The sequence below is a fragment of the Hipposideros armiger genome, unplaced genomic scaffold (assembly GCF_001890085.2).
Source record: "Hipposideros armiger isolate ML-2016 unplaced genomic scaffold, ASM189008v1 scaffold_187, whole genome shotgun sequence".
In the NCBI taxonomy this organism is placed as follows: Eukaryota; Metazoa; Chordata; class Mammalia; order Chiroptera; family Hipposideridae; genus Hipposideros; species Hipposideros armiger.
Window position 1 is genome coordinate 1,883,540 of NW_017731537.1, and position 14,300 is coordinate 1,897,839.

At 39.3% G+C, this 14,300-nt stretch overlaps 1 protein-coding gene across 3 annotated transcripts in view; it reads left to right on the forward strand.

Annotated features, from left to right (window-relative positions):
• Window positions 1-14,300, forward strand: part of CFAP20DC (CFAP20 domain containing) — a 246,910-nt gene that overhangs the window by 224,533 nt on the left and 8,077 nt on the right. For all 3 annotated transcript variants that reach the window (XM_019652812.1, XM_019652814.1, XM_019652813.1), the window contains one exon: window positions 10,931-11,025. In XM_019652812.1, the coding sequence (XP_019508357.1) occupies window positions 10,931-11,025 (95 nt within the window). The remainder of the gene's footprint in view (window positions 1-10,930; window positions 11,026-14,300) is intronic.

A 14,300-nucleotide genomic window follows, 5' to 3' on the forward strand; every position in this document is an offset into this window, starting at 1 on the left:
GCAGTGTCACTGGCTCTCATATGTGGGATCCGAACCGGGGCCCTCTGGCATCCCAAGCCAGTTCTTAACCATCACACCACTCGGCCGGCCCCAGAACCCACACTCTTGAGTGAGCTCTTAACCAACTGAGCCACTCGGCTGGCCCTGCCACCATCTATTTTTTTAGGTATTATCTGTAGCATTAGATAAAGCAGCTGAAGTTTATGCAAATGAAAATTTGACAATTTACAGGAACATTACCAACATTTATTTATAAAGGCCTGCTTTCGTCAATGAAGTTGATATTTCCAATGGGGAAGGCTGCTAGGATCAGCTCAGAAGGTGCAAGCTGGCATGAGGGAGGCACCGTTTTTTCCTATCTCCTTCTCCATTGGTTGAAAGACCAGTCGGGACTGCAGTTTCCAGTAAGTGCTTTTCACCCAGAACACTTTTTTTAAAGACATTTTGAAGTTGTGTTTCAGAGGAGTTTTCTTTTTATAGATGCCATCAAATTGGAAGGTCCTGAAGAGAGGATCTGCCTTTAAAGAGGAAAGTAGTTAAAAAAAAAAATTTTTTTTTCAACAAAAGTAGAAAAATAGGAAGTGAAAAATAGGTCTTACTCTTTCCACCCACTACCCCACGTTCCTACTCCCAGGTGTGATAAGGGTTAACAGTTTTCTGGGGCATTCTTCAGAAACTTTCTATTCATATTCAAGGAAATATGTTTTATTAATATATGTTTTCAACATAAATGGGATGAGACTTTATACTGTTCTACAACTTGCTCTTTAGATTTTCATTGAATTTTGGACATCTTTCTGAATTTGCACTTATAGACCAACACATTCTCCATTAATTGCTGGATATTATTTCATTATTTGGGTATACTGTAGTTTATTCAGCCAGTTATCTGCTGATGGACATTTAGGTGGTTTCCAGTTCTTTGTTACTGTAAGCAGTACTGTAATAAACATCCTCATGCCCGTAACTTTGTGACCTTGGGCAAATGTGTGTTTACAATAAGCTTCTCTAACAGTGAAATTACTTGATAGATTTTAGCAAATGCTTTAACAAATACTATAACAAATTTTGATAGATATTAACAAATGCTTCACCAATTTACATTCCTACCAGCTCACGCTGAGTTTCATGAAACTTGAGAACTTTTGCCAAGCTGCTGTGGGTCAATAGTATCTCATTACTTTAATTTGCATTTCTGTAATTATAAACATCTTTCCATAATGGGGGTGGAGAGGCATTTATGTCTTTTCTTCAGACCTTCCTGACCTGCCTGTTCATATCTTTGCCTACTTCTCTAGGACCATGTGTTGTATCCTTATATGTCCAATACAGCATTGGGTACATGGGTACCCTCAATAACTATTTGAATTTGACCTAGATACTACATGGGATATACAGAAAGAATCCAAAATATTCCTTATTAGAGTGTAAGGTCCTTAAGACCTTCACTCTCACGGGACGATAAAAACAAGATAACTTCTCAGGAGATTTCTGTACATTACAACCCTATTTTGACACAATGGGAAATGAATTTTGTCAAGCAGAGAGTTCTGTGTTCCTCATATGTATTTTCATACCCAGATGTACCAAATTTCCAAAATAATACATTATTTCTTGCCTAGATTACACAACAGCAAACTCCTAACTGATCATTCTAGCCCTCCTCTCTTTCCTACCACTCCATTCTCCACATAGCTGCCACTGTGATCTTTCCAAAATGCAAACCAAAGATTCTTCTGACTTAAAATCCTTCCATAGACCCACAGGGCCTTTGGAACAAAGTAAGAATGCCTTCATTTGCCATCTAACACCCCTGCCTTCTTTAGCAACTGACTACAGTCTCACCATCCAACACATAGGTTTGCCAGTGGCCATCATTTCACAATGCTAGGGGTACCCCCAAGCCTTGCACACTTTTCTGCTACAGTGCTTGCTGTGCCTTCTGAATATCCTTCCATCTTTTTTCTACCTTGCTGCCTCATTCTTATCCTTCAGGAACAACCCTTTCATCACTTTTGCTAGAAGATTCAGAAAGCCTTATCTGAACCCTTCTAATTATAAGAGGTTCCGTGGGCTTACCTTTATCTAACAATACTTACTTCACTTTCTTGTAAGTGTTAGTCTAACGATCTGTCTCCAGGAGACTGAATTCCTCAAGAGCAGAATCAAGTCCTACTCCTCAGTACACAGCGTAAAGTTCTGTGACACTGCAAAAGCTCAGTAGATATCTATTCAGTGTAAAATTATAAAGCAGCTATGCTGATACCACTATAGAGAAGGAAAGGAAAGGATTGGCCTTTTTCCATATTGTCTCGAGTAGATGGGGTATTTCTGTTCTCATGTTGTAGTTGAGCTTGATGGCTGATGCCTGGGTTTGTGCCTCCAGAATTGAATTATCTGCCATATCTAATGAGTTAGTGTCTGTAAAATGGTCCCAAGGTGTTACGTCATTAATATTTTCTTAACCTGAGGGAAAATACTGCCAAACAGGAAAGATGTCCAGTTCTGCAGAGAACATATAAAATATATTTAATAGAGTAAGAGAAGCTAATCATTTTTGTGATTTCTCGGAGCATGGATGTAGCTGGGTCCTCTCTTTTATGGATTTTCTGACAAAGACTTGGGCAGGAGAGGTTATTTTGTGGAGGCCAGAAGAAGAAAGAGTATGATTTCCCTTTTGTGATGAGTGCTTGTTACATGTCTTCAAATACACATGGATTGATGTGAGGTGAAAATACAATACTTTTTATGCAATATGTTTGCCAACTTTTGCTGTGGAAGAGATGTGATCCTATTCCAGATGTCACCATCATGCAAACATCCTCAGAAACACTTTTCGGAGGGAAGGAGAAGAAATGTCTGGGAAGAATAATTCTCATGTCATTCCCAACTAGCTGCCTTTTCTGGCTCCTGCTATTCTTCCCACTCTTCTTACAGTGTTCTCCTGACCTGTTGACCAGGTCTTTCTCAGAGAACTCATCCATTTCCCAATCTTGTCACTCTCACCTGTAGGTCTTTCTCTTCTAGTCCCGCCTTCCTACAGGTATTCATTCATTCAGCACACATTTATTGAGCATCTAATATGTGTCAAGCCCGAGATGAAGAAGACATGATTGTCTGCCTTATAGAGTTTAGAGTCTGGTCATACCTCCTCTTCCTGCTGCATAGATGGTCGTATTTGCACTGTAACCTCACATGGCGGAAGGAGCTTTTTGAGGTCTCTTTCATAGGGCACAAATCCCATATATGAAGGCTCGACCCTCATGACCTAAGCATCTCCCAAATGTCCCACCTCCAAACACCATCATAGTGGAGATTAGGTTTCAACATATGAATTTTGGGAGGATACAAACATTCTAGCTGAAGCACTGTGCCACTATGAGGAAAGGGTGGGTCTAAGGATGTGACTATGGCTCTCACTTTGAAGCCTGGTGGTGGTGACAGTGAGGTAAAGGCACAAAAATATTCTGTAGAAATAGTAAATTCCAGACCATGCAAAGCTTTAAGTCAACGTAGTGATTTTGGATTTTACCATAAGAGCATATTTTGAAAAGCTCACTCTGGATGGATTAAAGGGAGTCCAGATTGGCTGGGAGAAGAACAGAGGAGAGATTCTAGAAGCATAGACTAGGATGGTGGGAATGGGTATGGAGATATGTCAACATATTGAGGAACTAAGGCTAGGACCTAGTAATACAGCCCTAAATATTTCCTACATTTGGAGAAACTACCAAGACTTCATGTTCCTTATGTGCTAAACCAAACTCCTATATCACCCCAGACTGCTTTCCTCTCCCCAGCATCTTAGTTCACTCAGCGGTACCAACACTGTTGCATCCCCAGAATCTAGACTTTAAGCTTCCTCGTCCTCTCTGTAGTTGAGCTTCCTCAATGTGACAGGAAATACGGTAACCACCGGCATCTGAGTTTCACTTCTTTTGGCTTCCATCTTTATTGAGACTGTCTCTTATTTTCAGATCCAGATTCAGAAGTTCTAGAAAGCACAGTGATTGACCCAGATTAGGTCAGATGTCCACATCTGGACCAATCAACTGAGGCTGTGGGCTCATGCAGGAACATGGTAACTCCCAGAAAGCTATCTGGTCAGAGGTGGCTGTTCCAAGAAGGGAGAGGAAGGACTACTGGACAGACATTCCCTTAGCTCTCTCATGCTATGTCTTGAAGAGATATTAGAATTGTTTCTTGGAAGTGCCAAGGGGTAAACAGACGGAGATGAAAAGAAAACAGATTTTGCCTCAACATGAGGAACAACTTTTTAACCCTTAAAGCTATTTGAAGATGAAATGTGGTCTTTGAATGTAGTACGTACACAGTTGATGTGTGATCTAGCATAGATTAGATAACCACTTGGTGGGAACATTGTAGACAGCAACCCCCCACACTTAGATGGGAGTTGTTCTTCCAACACTGAGAATCTGGTTAAAGGCCTCCTGTGGAAAACAAACCAAAATTAAATAATAGCATCTTAATACCTATTCCAGTCATCTTAAAAGATATGCAAAAGAGTTCCCAATTTACAGTTCTTGTTTCTAACTTTTAGCCTGAGCTGCTTACTTCAAATAAGAGATGAATCCTGTGAAGAAAAGCCACTGAGAGCTCTTTTTATATGTTTTTAAGTTTCAAAAAAAAAAACAAAAACATTTTCTTAGTTTTTTTATACTAGTAAACATATTCCTGAACAAGCATTCTGCTTTCTGAGACAGAAAATTACATTTTTCTGTCTTGGCTATAAAGAAACAAGGTGTGTGTCCCCAGATTCACCCCAAATTGTGTGTGTGTACCAAGCACTTGATGAGGAAACAATACCCTGCTCCTGGCAGGTGGAAAAAGTGCAAGATGGAGGAAAACTACAGAGTGGGTCGCAACAGCTGCATTATTTATTTTTATGGAAACTTTCAAAACTGAGTGGCACTCAATATTCTAGACTGACAAAGAGACTCTTTCAATAGTCATGCATTTGATAAATATTGAGGAGGTGCCTCCTCTGTGCCAGGCACTCTGCTAGGTGCTAATTAGAGTCAAATGGGGAAGACGATATTCACCAAATGATCAAACAAATGAGGATGTAATTATGAGCTGAGACAAGAGTCCTTAATGAGATCACAGTTGATCTATTGGAAGGAGTAACAGAGGAACTCAGGTAGATTGGCGAGGGAGCATTAGGGAAGACTTTCCAAGAGACTGATACATGAGCCAAAACATGAAGGTTGGGTACGATTTCACCAGGCCAAGGGAGGGGAGGAGCAGGAGAGAAAAGCATGGTCTAGACAAGGGACACAGCCTAGGGAAGGCCCCAGGATGGTAGGGTGCTTGGCATATTCCAGGAATTGAAACAAGACCAGTGGGGCTGGCGCCTAGTGAGTTAGAGGGAGAATAATGCAAGATATGGTTGAAAAAATACATAGAGACTAGTCTATACAAAGCCTCAAAGACCAGAGTAAAGATTATGCTCTTTCTCCCAAGTACAAAAGCTTCCCAGTGACAATGAAGGGTTTAAACAAAAGACGGACATAATCGGATTAGAATTTTGGCTGCAGTGTGGAGAACAGAGAAGTGAAGCCAGAATGCATGACTATGAGGGGATCAATTGAGAGTTTTTGCTACAGATAATGCAGGCAAGATAGTTGCTTGGACTTTGGTAGTAGAAGTAGAGATGGTGAAAAAAGGTGGATTAAAAAAGGCATTTAGGAGGAAAACTGACAGGAATTTTCCTAAGAACCTTGGGAATGTTCCACTTCACAGATCCTTCCTGTAAGACAAAGGTCATTCAACTGCAGCCTGTGGGCCAGATCATACCCATGGCAGGATATTTTTTTGTAAGATGTTATTAGAACAATGCCATGCCCATTTATTTACTCTTTGTTTATGTCTACTTTCACATTACAACAGCATAGTTAAATAGTTGTGACAGAGACCTCATGGCTTGTAAAGCCTAATGTATTTACTATAGGGCCTTTTACAGAAAAACTTTACCAACCGTGGGTTTACCACTACTAGAAACATTGCCTCCATGATAGTCCAACCCATGGATGTTCTTAATTTGGTCATCCAGGAGTCCACAAATGGCCTTTAGATGATCTCTGACCTCCTGAAATTAGAAGTCAAACTTGGTATTTATGTACATTTTTCTGGGGAAACAGTTTTCACCAGCTTTTAAAAAGAATCTGTGAATTACCCCCCAAAGCAAGATATTTCCCAGTCCACTCCCCAGTCTGTTCCCTGGCCATAGATTTTTTAAAACCCAAACTTCTTTGAGTGAATAAGAAATGTACACTGGTTCCAAATGATAAATATCATTAAGTCTTAACTAGAAATTGCTAAATTCCTAATATAAGATTTCCTGTATAAGTATTTCACTGGGCAGGCTCCCCTGACCCAGAGCTTTATGATAGCAGGTAGCTCAGTATTGTAAATGAGAGCTATATAATTATTGCCATGGTTTAGATTTCTCAAGGAATTACTCCTCCAAATAAATATTTAAATGTATACAAGATCGTAGATACTTTTCATTACAAGGGGATTCCTTCAAGGCAACAAATGGATGGTCAGCTCAGCCCACAGCAGCCTTTGCGTACAGCCCGTGTTCTCGTGTCATTTTCTGTTGGCTCGCGTGCCTCTTCAATCTGACTCTGCGCTCTTTGCTTCCCCAGGATCTTGGCACACAGGAGTTCAGTAAATGGTTACAGTATATGTAGAGAGATGATTAAACTGTTGGTCTCATATCATGTATTTGTGTATATGTGTATATGTGTGTATGCATACATAATGTATTTATAGGAAACACATTAATGAAATAAATGTTTGTAAAATTAATTGTCTTGCAAACAAAATCTTGTTTTAAATGAAGGAACTAAAACCATAGTTTATCTTCACTGAAGACATTATCCGCAATTATAAAAATATCTGACTCCGTCAATGCTCTTTCTTGGCCAGGATTTTAATATTAGATAAACCTGGCCACTGTGAAAATTCACAAGATGATATTTATTCTTTATCTACACAGTATTTTTCTATGTGCTATTTAATGTGAATCCATTGTCTTAACTCTTGAATAAAACACATCTTCTGGTGTTAGTACTCAGCATGCGTGGGTATGCCTAGAAGTCCTGACTCTCCAGTTTTAAGAGGAGAGGCAAGGGTGGGAGGCCTGCCTGGGTCAAGAAGAGGAAGGAGGAAGACGGAGAAGCACCTGAGCATGCAGAGAACAGGCTTGACTGAAAAGGATACTTCTCCACCAAGGAGCTAGAAGCTTTCATAACAGGTAGAGAGAGTCTCTCCTTGGGAGAAAAGATTATAGCCAGAGCTGAGGAAAGCAGCCAACATGGGATCAAGTACAGAGGACTAGGCAAGTACAGAAATGGTGGAACAAAGAGCGGGAGCAAAATCAAGAAGAATGGAGAAAAAAACCCTAAAATGTAATACAAACCAAAGCTGATGACTCTGTATTTCGAATGAATAATACAGATGCTCCTCAACTTACAACGGGGTTAATGTCCCAATATCGTAAATATCATAAGTCAAAAGGGCATTTCATACGCCGAACCTACTGAATATCATAGTTTAGCCTAGCCTACCTTAAACATGCTCAGAACACTTACATTTGCTACAGTTGGGCTAAATCATCTAACACAGTGAATACACTGTAGAGTATCAGTTGTTTACCCTTGTGATCACATGGCTGACTGGGAGTTGCAGCTCACTGCCGCTGCCCAGCATCACAGGACAGTATGGCGCCATGTATCGCTGGTCAGGAAAAGATCAAAATTCGAAGGATGGTTTCTACTGAATGTTTATCGCTTTGCACCATCATGAAGTCAAAAAATCATTAAGTCGAACCATCATAAGTTGGAGACCTTCTGTATAACTACACTGAAGGTGGGAGAGGGAATGACTAACCTAAGTAAATTTTGAACATAATGTTTTGACTAAAGAATAAAAAGAATTATAAACAGAGAACCCTAGAGAGTAGGTTAGGAGTTTTCTATTGGTTGTTTTGTTTTGTTTGCTTAGCAATTCTAAAACTACTTTTGGTGTGTTCTGTAGTTCTGAAAATAAGTAAATATGTTGAGGATAATGGGAGCCAGGTTTCTCACTGTCAGAAAGGAGTTGCAAGTATGGAAAGAAGAGAGATGAGAACAAATATGTGGTATTGTATTAGTATTGGAGAAATCAGTATCAGCCCTGTAAAGAGCCAGATAAATACCTAACTCTGTCATTGTAGCATAAAAGCAGCCATAGTTGGATGATACATAAGCAAGTGAATATGTCTGTATTCCAATAAAAGTTTATTTATGGGTGTGGAAAATTGAATTTTATGTAATTATATGTCATCAAACATTATTTTAAATATTTTCAAACATTTAAAAACGTGAAAAGCATTCTTGGTTTGCAGGCTGTACAAAACAGGCAGTGGGCCAGACTTCACCCATGCTCCATTGTTTGCCAACCCCTGTTTAGATAGAAAAATGATAGATGATTGGATGGATGGATGGATCAATGGATGGATGGATGGATAGACAGATACCAAATGTGATAAAGTGTTTAAATTGGGGACTCTGGGTGAAGGATATGTAGGAGTTTTTTTGTACTCTTCTTGCAACTTTTTGATAAATCTGAAATTATTTTAAACAAAAAAATCACAAAAAGAAGATCTCTATACTTTTCATAGCTACTGCTGAGAAGGAAAAACGTTAATCAAATCATTGGCCTAACAGGTGAATATCTTGCCTTTTGTAACAATCATACAACAACCCCCACCTACATTTTTTCCCATGTCCATGGACGATGAGTAGGTGCTTCTACTGCCATTGTGTAGAGTTTCTAATTTGTCTCTGGGGCTGTCATCATAGGCTAACATTATTTTTCTCCTGTTCATCCTTGCCCTCCATCATTCTTACTGAGTAATGAGGCCACAGGGCTGGTAATTTGTATGTGACCTTGTAATTTTGTATAATGTAGGAATTTTTGGTCTACCATAATTAAGTGGACTAAATAAAAAGCACTTATCAGAAAATGTTCCATTAGCTTGCAAGTCTGTGACAAGTCCTTTTTGGTGTCCTTAATGTGTTTTTATGAAATTCAATTACACAGCACATGCACCTTGCTTATTTCACTAGCCATAATCTAGTGATAGCTGAGGTGAGCAGTGACTGAAAGTTTGTTAAAATATTACAAATAGGAAATGGGTAATTTTTTATATTAAGATACTTTTTATACAAGCAGAGTGAATGACTTCCAAGGAAAACTTCTACTGCATAGACTTGTAAGCCTTCTACCATCTTTCACTGGTTTAATTTTAACAGAATCCAATTCCTACCTTGGTGTATCATTGTATGTAAAGCCACAGAATGATCTTCATTGATAATGAAGATGGTGGTGGTCATAACTGAAATTTATTGAGTGCAACTCTGTACCCAAATCCATGCCAAATGTTTTTCATCCATTTTTTCATTTAATCCTAACAACAAAACTTTGAGGTACTGCTATTACCTCTTTTTAATAGCTGAGATTTATGATGTTAAGTGACTTGGTCAAGTTCTTATGTTAAGAAACATGGCGCTGGAGAGTCAGGGCTCTTAGTTGGGACTATCTCCCATTGTAGATAAAGACAGTAGGACATACAGAAATTTAGAAAGAAATTGTTGAGTCATGAGGACATAATCCTGTTGAGTAGAATAAGGTATAGGGTGTTATATTAATGCAAGAAATAGAATTCATGTCGGAAAACTCTTCCCATACCCTCGCTTGCTCCCTTCTCCTGAAGAAGTTCAGTAGCAAGTTTAGTGATGAAGAGAAGGGCTTGAAGTAGAAGGCAGAGTGACTCGTGCGTTCTGGGTGTCACCCACTTGCATCACACACACACACACACACACACACACACACACACACACACACACACACACCCTAGGTATCCACTAGAGGGAGCAGGGGACTGGAAAAAAATGGAGGAGGAGGGAAAGGAAAGAGATTGGGAAATGAGGTATGCAAGACAGAGGAAGAGGAACAGGGAATGTAGGAGGTGCTTTCTGGAGTGGCTTTGTCCCTGTTTGTAATGGGAGAACTGAAGTAGTGAGTCACTCAAGCCCAGCTCCCCTCACCTTCCCTCACCCCCTTCTTTTGCCCTCCGCTGCTCTGAAGCTCTGAATTAGTGCATACTGACTCCCACCATTACACTTGGTCCATGAGAGCTCCAAGACGAACTTCTAGTTTGAATCACCATGTGGAATGTTGTCGTTCGTGACATGTGACATGTGACTCCATCAGGCTTTCTTACCCAGAGGTCATAAGGAGCTGTGTCTCTGCTGCATTTCTTCTGAGTTATTGAAATAATTTTCTTATGTGAGAAGAACTGTGCTACAGTTTAATGTCAACAATAATAAACTTTTGAGAATGTCATCTTTATTTAGTTGATGTATTTATCGAACAATTACAATCCCCAACTTATGATGGCTCAATTTATGATTTCTCAACTTTACAATGATTTGAAAGCAATATGCATAATAAATTACATGAGGTATTCAACATTTTATCATAAAATAGGCTTTGTGTTAAATGATTATGCCCAACTCTAGGCTAATGTGAGTGTTCTGAGCACGTTTAAGGTAGGCTAGGCTAAGCTATAATGTTCGATATGTTAGGGGTATGAAATGCATTTTTTACTTACAGTGTTTTCAGTTTACAATGGCTTTATCAGGATGCTGCTCTGTACTTAGTTAAGTGATTGACTCTATATTAATTGATTTATAAAACTGAATATGAATTTTTGGAAATCTTAATCTTTCTGAAATAGGAAGGAGGAAAAATGTTTCTTTGTGGAAGCCCCAAGGAATTAATAATCCAGGGGAAAAGTAAAGCCTGTATGTGGAATTACAGACATGTGTGTTCATTTACTTTCTTCTTTTCTTTTTAGGGACTGGTTAAATATGCTGAGTCCACCCATTGTCCCTCCCAGTCAACAGCCAGCTGAGCAGCAGCAGGATTCTTCTGGAAGTTTGAGTGCTCAAGGTGGGAATATGAAACATTCTATGCATATAAAAGTAATTAACTATAAATAGAGAAAATCAGTCACTTTGAGATGCCACTGTTTTTATTAAATTTTGCTCACTTAGGTTCACACACCCAAAATGATACAGTAACTAGGGCTTCATTTTACAGTATGATAGGTTCTTTGCAGCTCAAAAGAATATAAGAGAAATTGTCTTTGTTTGTTTAAAGGTTAGTCCCAGGGCAAACTATTGTTTAAGGAGTAAGAGCGTAGCTTTGGTGTCAGGTTGACCTTCATCTGAGTTCCAGCTCCACCAATTCCTGCTGTGTGACCTTTATGAATTTTGGTTACCACATTTATAAAATACTACCCCCCCGAAAGTTTTTCATAAACATTCAATGAAGTATGCTATACAGGAAGCACTTGGAATAGTATCTACCACCTGCTAGCTGTTGGTATTATTATAAAGCAGACCCAATATTCCAGCATCACTGAGATACGTGTTTTATTAATACAGAGATACGGGGGCTTAGGGGTGTTATTTGGGGTTTGTTTGTTTTCAGTTATAGTTGACATAAAGCAAAGGTCAGCATAGAGCTACACTACGTGGTGTTAGTAACTGAAAAGCTGGAAGGAAGCAGCAGTGACCGTTTGCCTGGAGTTCCCTTTGTTGGCGAGAGCCGTGAAGGTGAACCATTAGTTTTTGGTTGTGACTAGGGAACATGTTTGTCAGGAGGATAGAGGAGGCACGAAAAGTATCTTTGGTGGAAACAGAGGACTTCAGATGGGAGGGATGGGGGGATCTCAAGTGCGTATAGAATGACAAATCACCTAAGAATGGGACTCCCTGAGACAGTTTTCTGAGTTGGATTTAAAAGATGGAAGCTCTGTATCTGAGATTTTTTAAAAAAAACAATATGAGTTGCTCCAACAAAGGTGCCAGTTTTTTTGGGATTTTGTTTCTTTTTTTTCCTGATTGCCCCAGGGAGAAAGCGGAGCGTCCCATTTTTCTTCAGGTATGGAGAATTCAGAGTGAAAGCTCATACATCTGAGTTGTGCATTTTGGCCGCCTAAGGGATAGAGATGTCTGTGTGATTTACTATCTGAAATAGATTATGCCCCTCAAATTGGGAATCTTTTTAGAAGTATACATTCATAATTACTTATGACAGAAAAATAGAATCTTGGCTGTCAGGAAGGAACCTTGCTGTGAGGGAACAAATAATATGTTATGTTAAGCATCCTAAATAAGGCACAGGAGCCGAGAGTGCGGTCCTTGAGCAAAGGCACCCAAGATATAGATAGATAGATAGATAGATAGATAGACAGACAGACAGACAGACAGACAGATAGATATAGATATAGATATAGATATAGATAGATAGATAGATAGATAGATAGATAGATAGATAGATAGATATATTAGTGACAAGTGGCTGAAAGGATGTCTTAAAGTCGCCATTGCAAAGGGATGTTTTGACAGCAGAAGTTCAATTATGTTGAAAATAAACAGAACATCCATTGAAGGCAAGTTAACAAATTAAATTCAGAGAATGATAAAAAATATTCTGGCTGATGTTAACCAGTTCTGGCACCCCTTCTGCGCATCACTCTTGATTTTTATCAGTGGTCCTTTTCCCCTTTTCTAATACGTTTGGGTGGTTTGTAGCTAATTAATATTATCAAAAACTAGTGTTTCCTATCTGGTTAATCTTTACATGTTATTGGCTTAGTTTTAGACAACAAAGCATACAGTCCATACTTACGAAAATACCAAGATAATATTTTCATCTGTTCCTACAAAGTGTTTGTTAAAGAAAAATAATACATTCAATTATCCAGTTTATATCATTAGAAGGAAAAGGGAGACACGATTGTGGGCAGTCTGGGACCTTTTGTGGGTTTCTGTTGCATAATATGATTAAATTAGCATTTACTATATGGTAGACACTGTATTAAGTTGTTACATTTAGCCCTCACAGCAACACCATGAGGAAGGTACTATTTCTGTGTATGTAGTAGTTTTTTAAAGCTAAGGAAACTGAGGCACAGTTCTTGAATAACCTGCCCCAAGTCACACAGTAGTCATTAGCAGAGCTGAGATTTGAATCCAAGTAGCCTGTCCCCAGAGACCAACCACTGTTTTTATACTTTTGGTTTTGAACCAAGTAGATAGTTTACCCACACACAAAAAAAAATAATTTGTATAAAACCAGGAATTTAAAGATTATTCTTCTATTGAGACATCCTCATCAAGGCCTAAGTAGCTAAATTCTGGTGTGTATTAGATACTCTGAATTCTTACTGGAAGGAAGACAGGAAGGGAGAAAGGGAGGAAAGGAAGGAGAGAAATGTTCTTCAACTGGTCATTTCTTGTAACGACCTTGAAAAAAAAACAGTAAGGTAATGCATTGAATTCTGACTTTCAGTTTTCTCCCTAATTCCAATTTTTTTAGTATAGTAGGTATATTTCTAAAATTCAACAATGAGAGTATTAAACTTAGATCCATATATTTTAGCAATTAAACAGTTACAGGTCACATTATGCAGTGGCTCTTAAACTTTATTTATAAGCAGTGAAAACTTTTCTTTCCAATGAAATTTTATGTGGAATCCTGGTATATAAAAGAGAGAAAAGGAGAACTGCTCTGGCTAAAGATGGAGTGAGGGTCTTAGAGCCCTGCCCTGGGACTCTGATGAACCAGTTAAAAACACTGTTGTAGTCCAACCCCCTCAGTTTGACCTTGCCCAAGGTCAGGTGTCAGAGCCCAAGCTAGGATTAGCACCCAGGCTTCCTCCACGCCAGTGCTTCCCTGCAGGACCATTGCACTGGGATGTGAAGGTGGCTTGGAAGGCTGGTTCACAGGGAAAGGGATCTCCCATCTTCGGACCTCTAGGATAAAAACAATCATAGCTAACGTTTATTTCATCTGCTTGTGACCCAGGCCTACATGTGCACTTTAACTCTCATAGCCGACTAGGTGTAGGTACTATTATTATCCCATTTTACACATGGACACAGGGACTTAGAGCAGGGAAGTGATGTGCTGAACCACAGCCCCTCCATGGAGGCATGACTGCATTTTAACAGCAGGGAAAGTTGGCCTGACCAATACATAATTCTAACTTGCCCCAGGCCACACAAAAGTAAGTGTACCCATTATACCTGGCCCTTGAGTCCCTACTTGATTTGGTACAAGTTTGTATCACAGCCACAGTTTCTGCTCAGCCAGCGTGTCTCAAGTGTATAAATGCCATCTTAAAGGAACAGCCTGGCTTCCAGCAGAGCCAACCA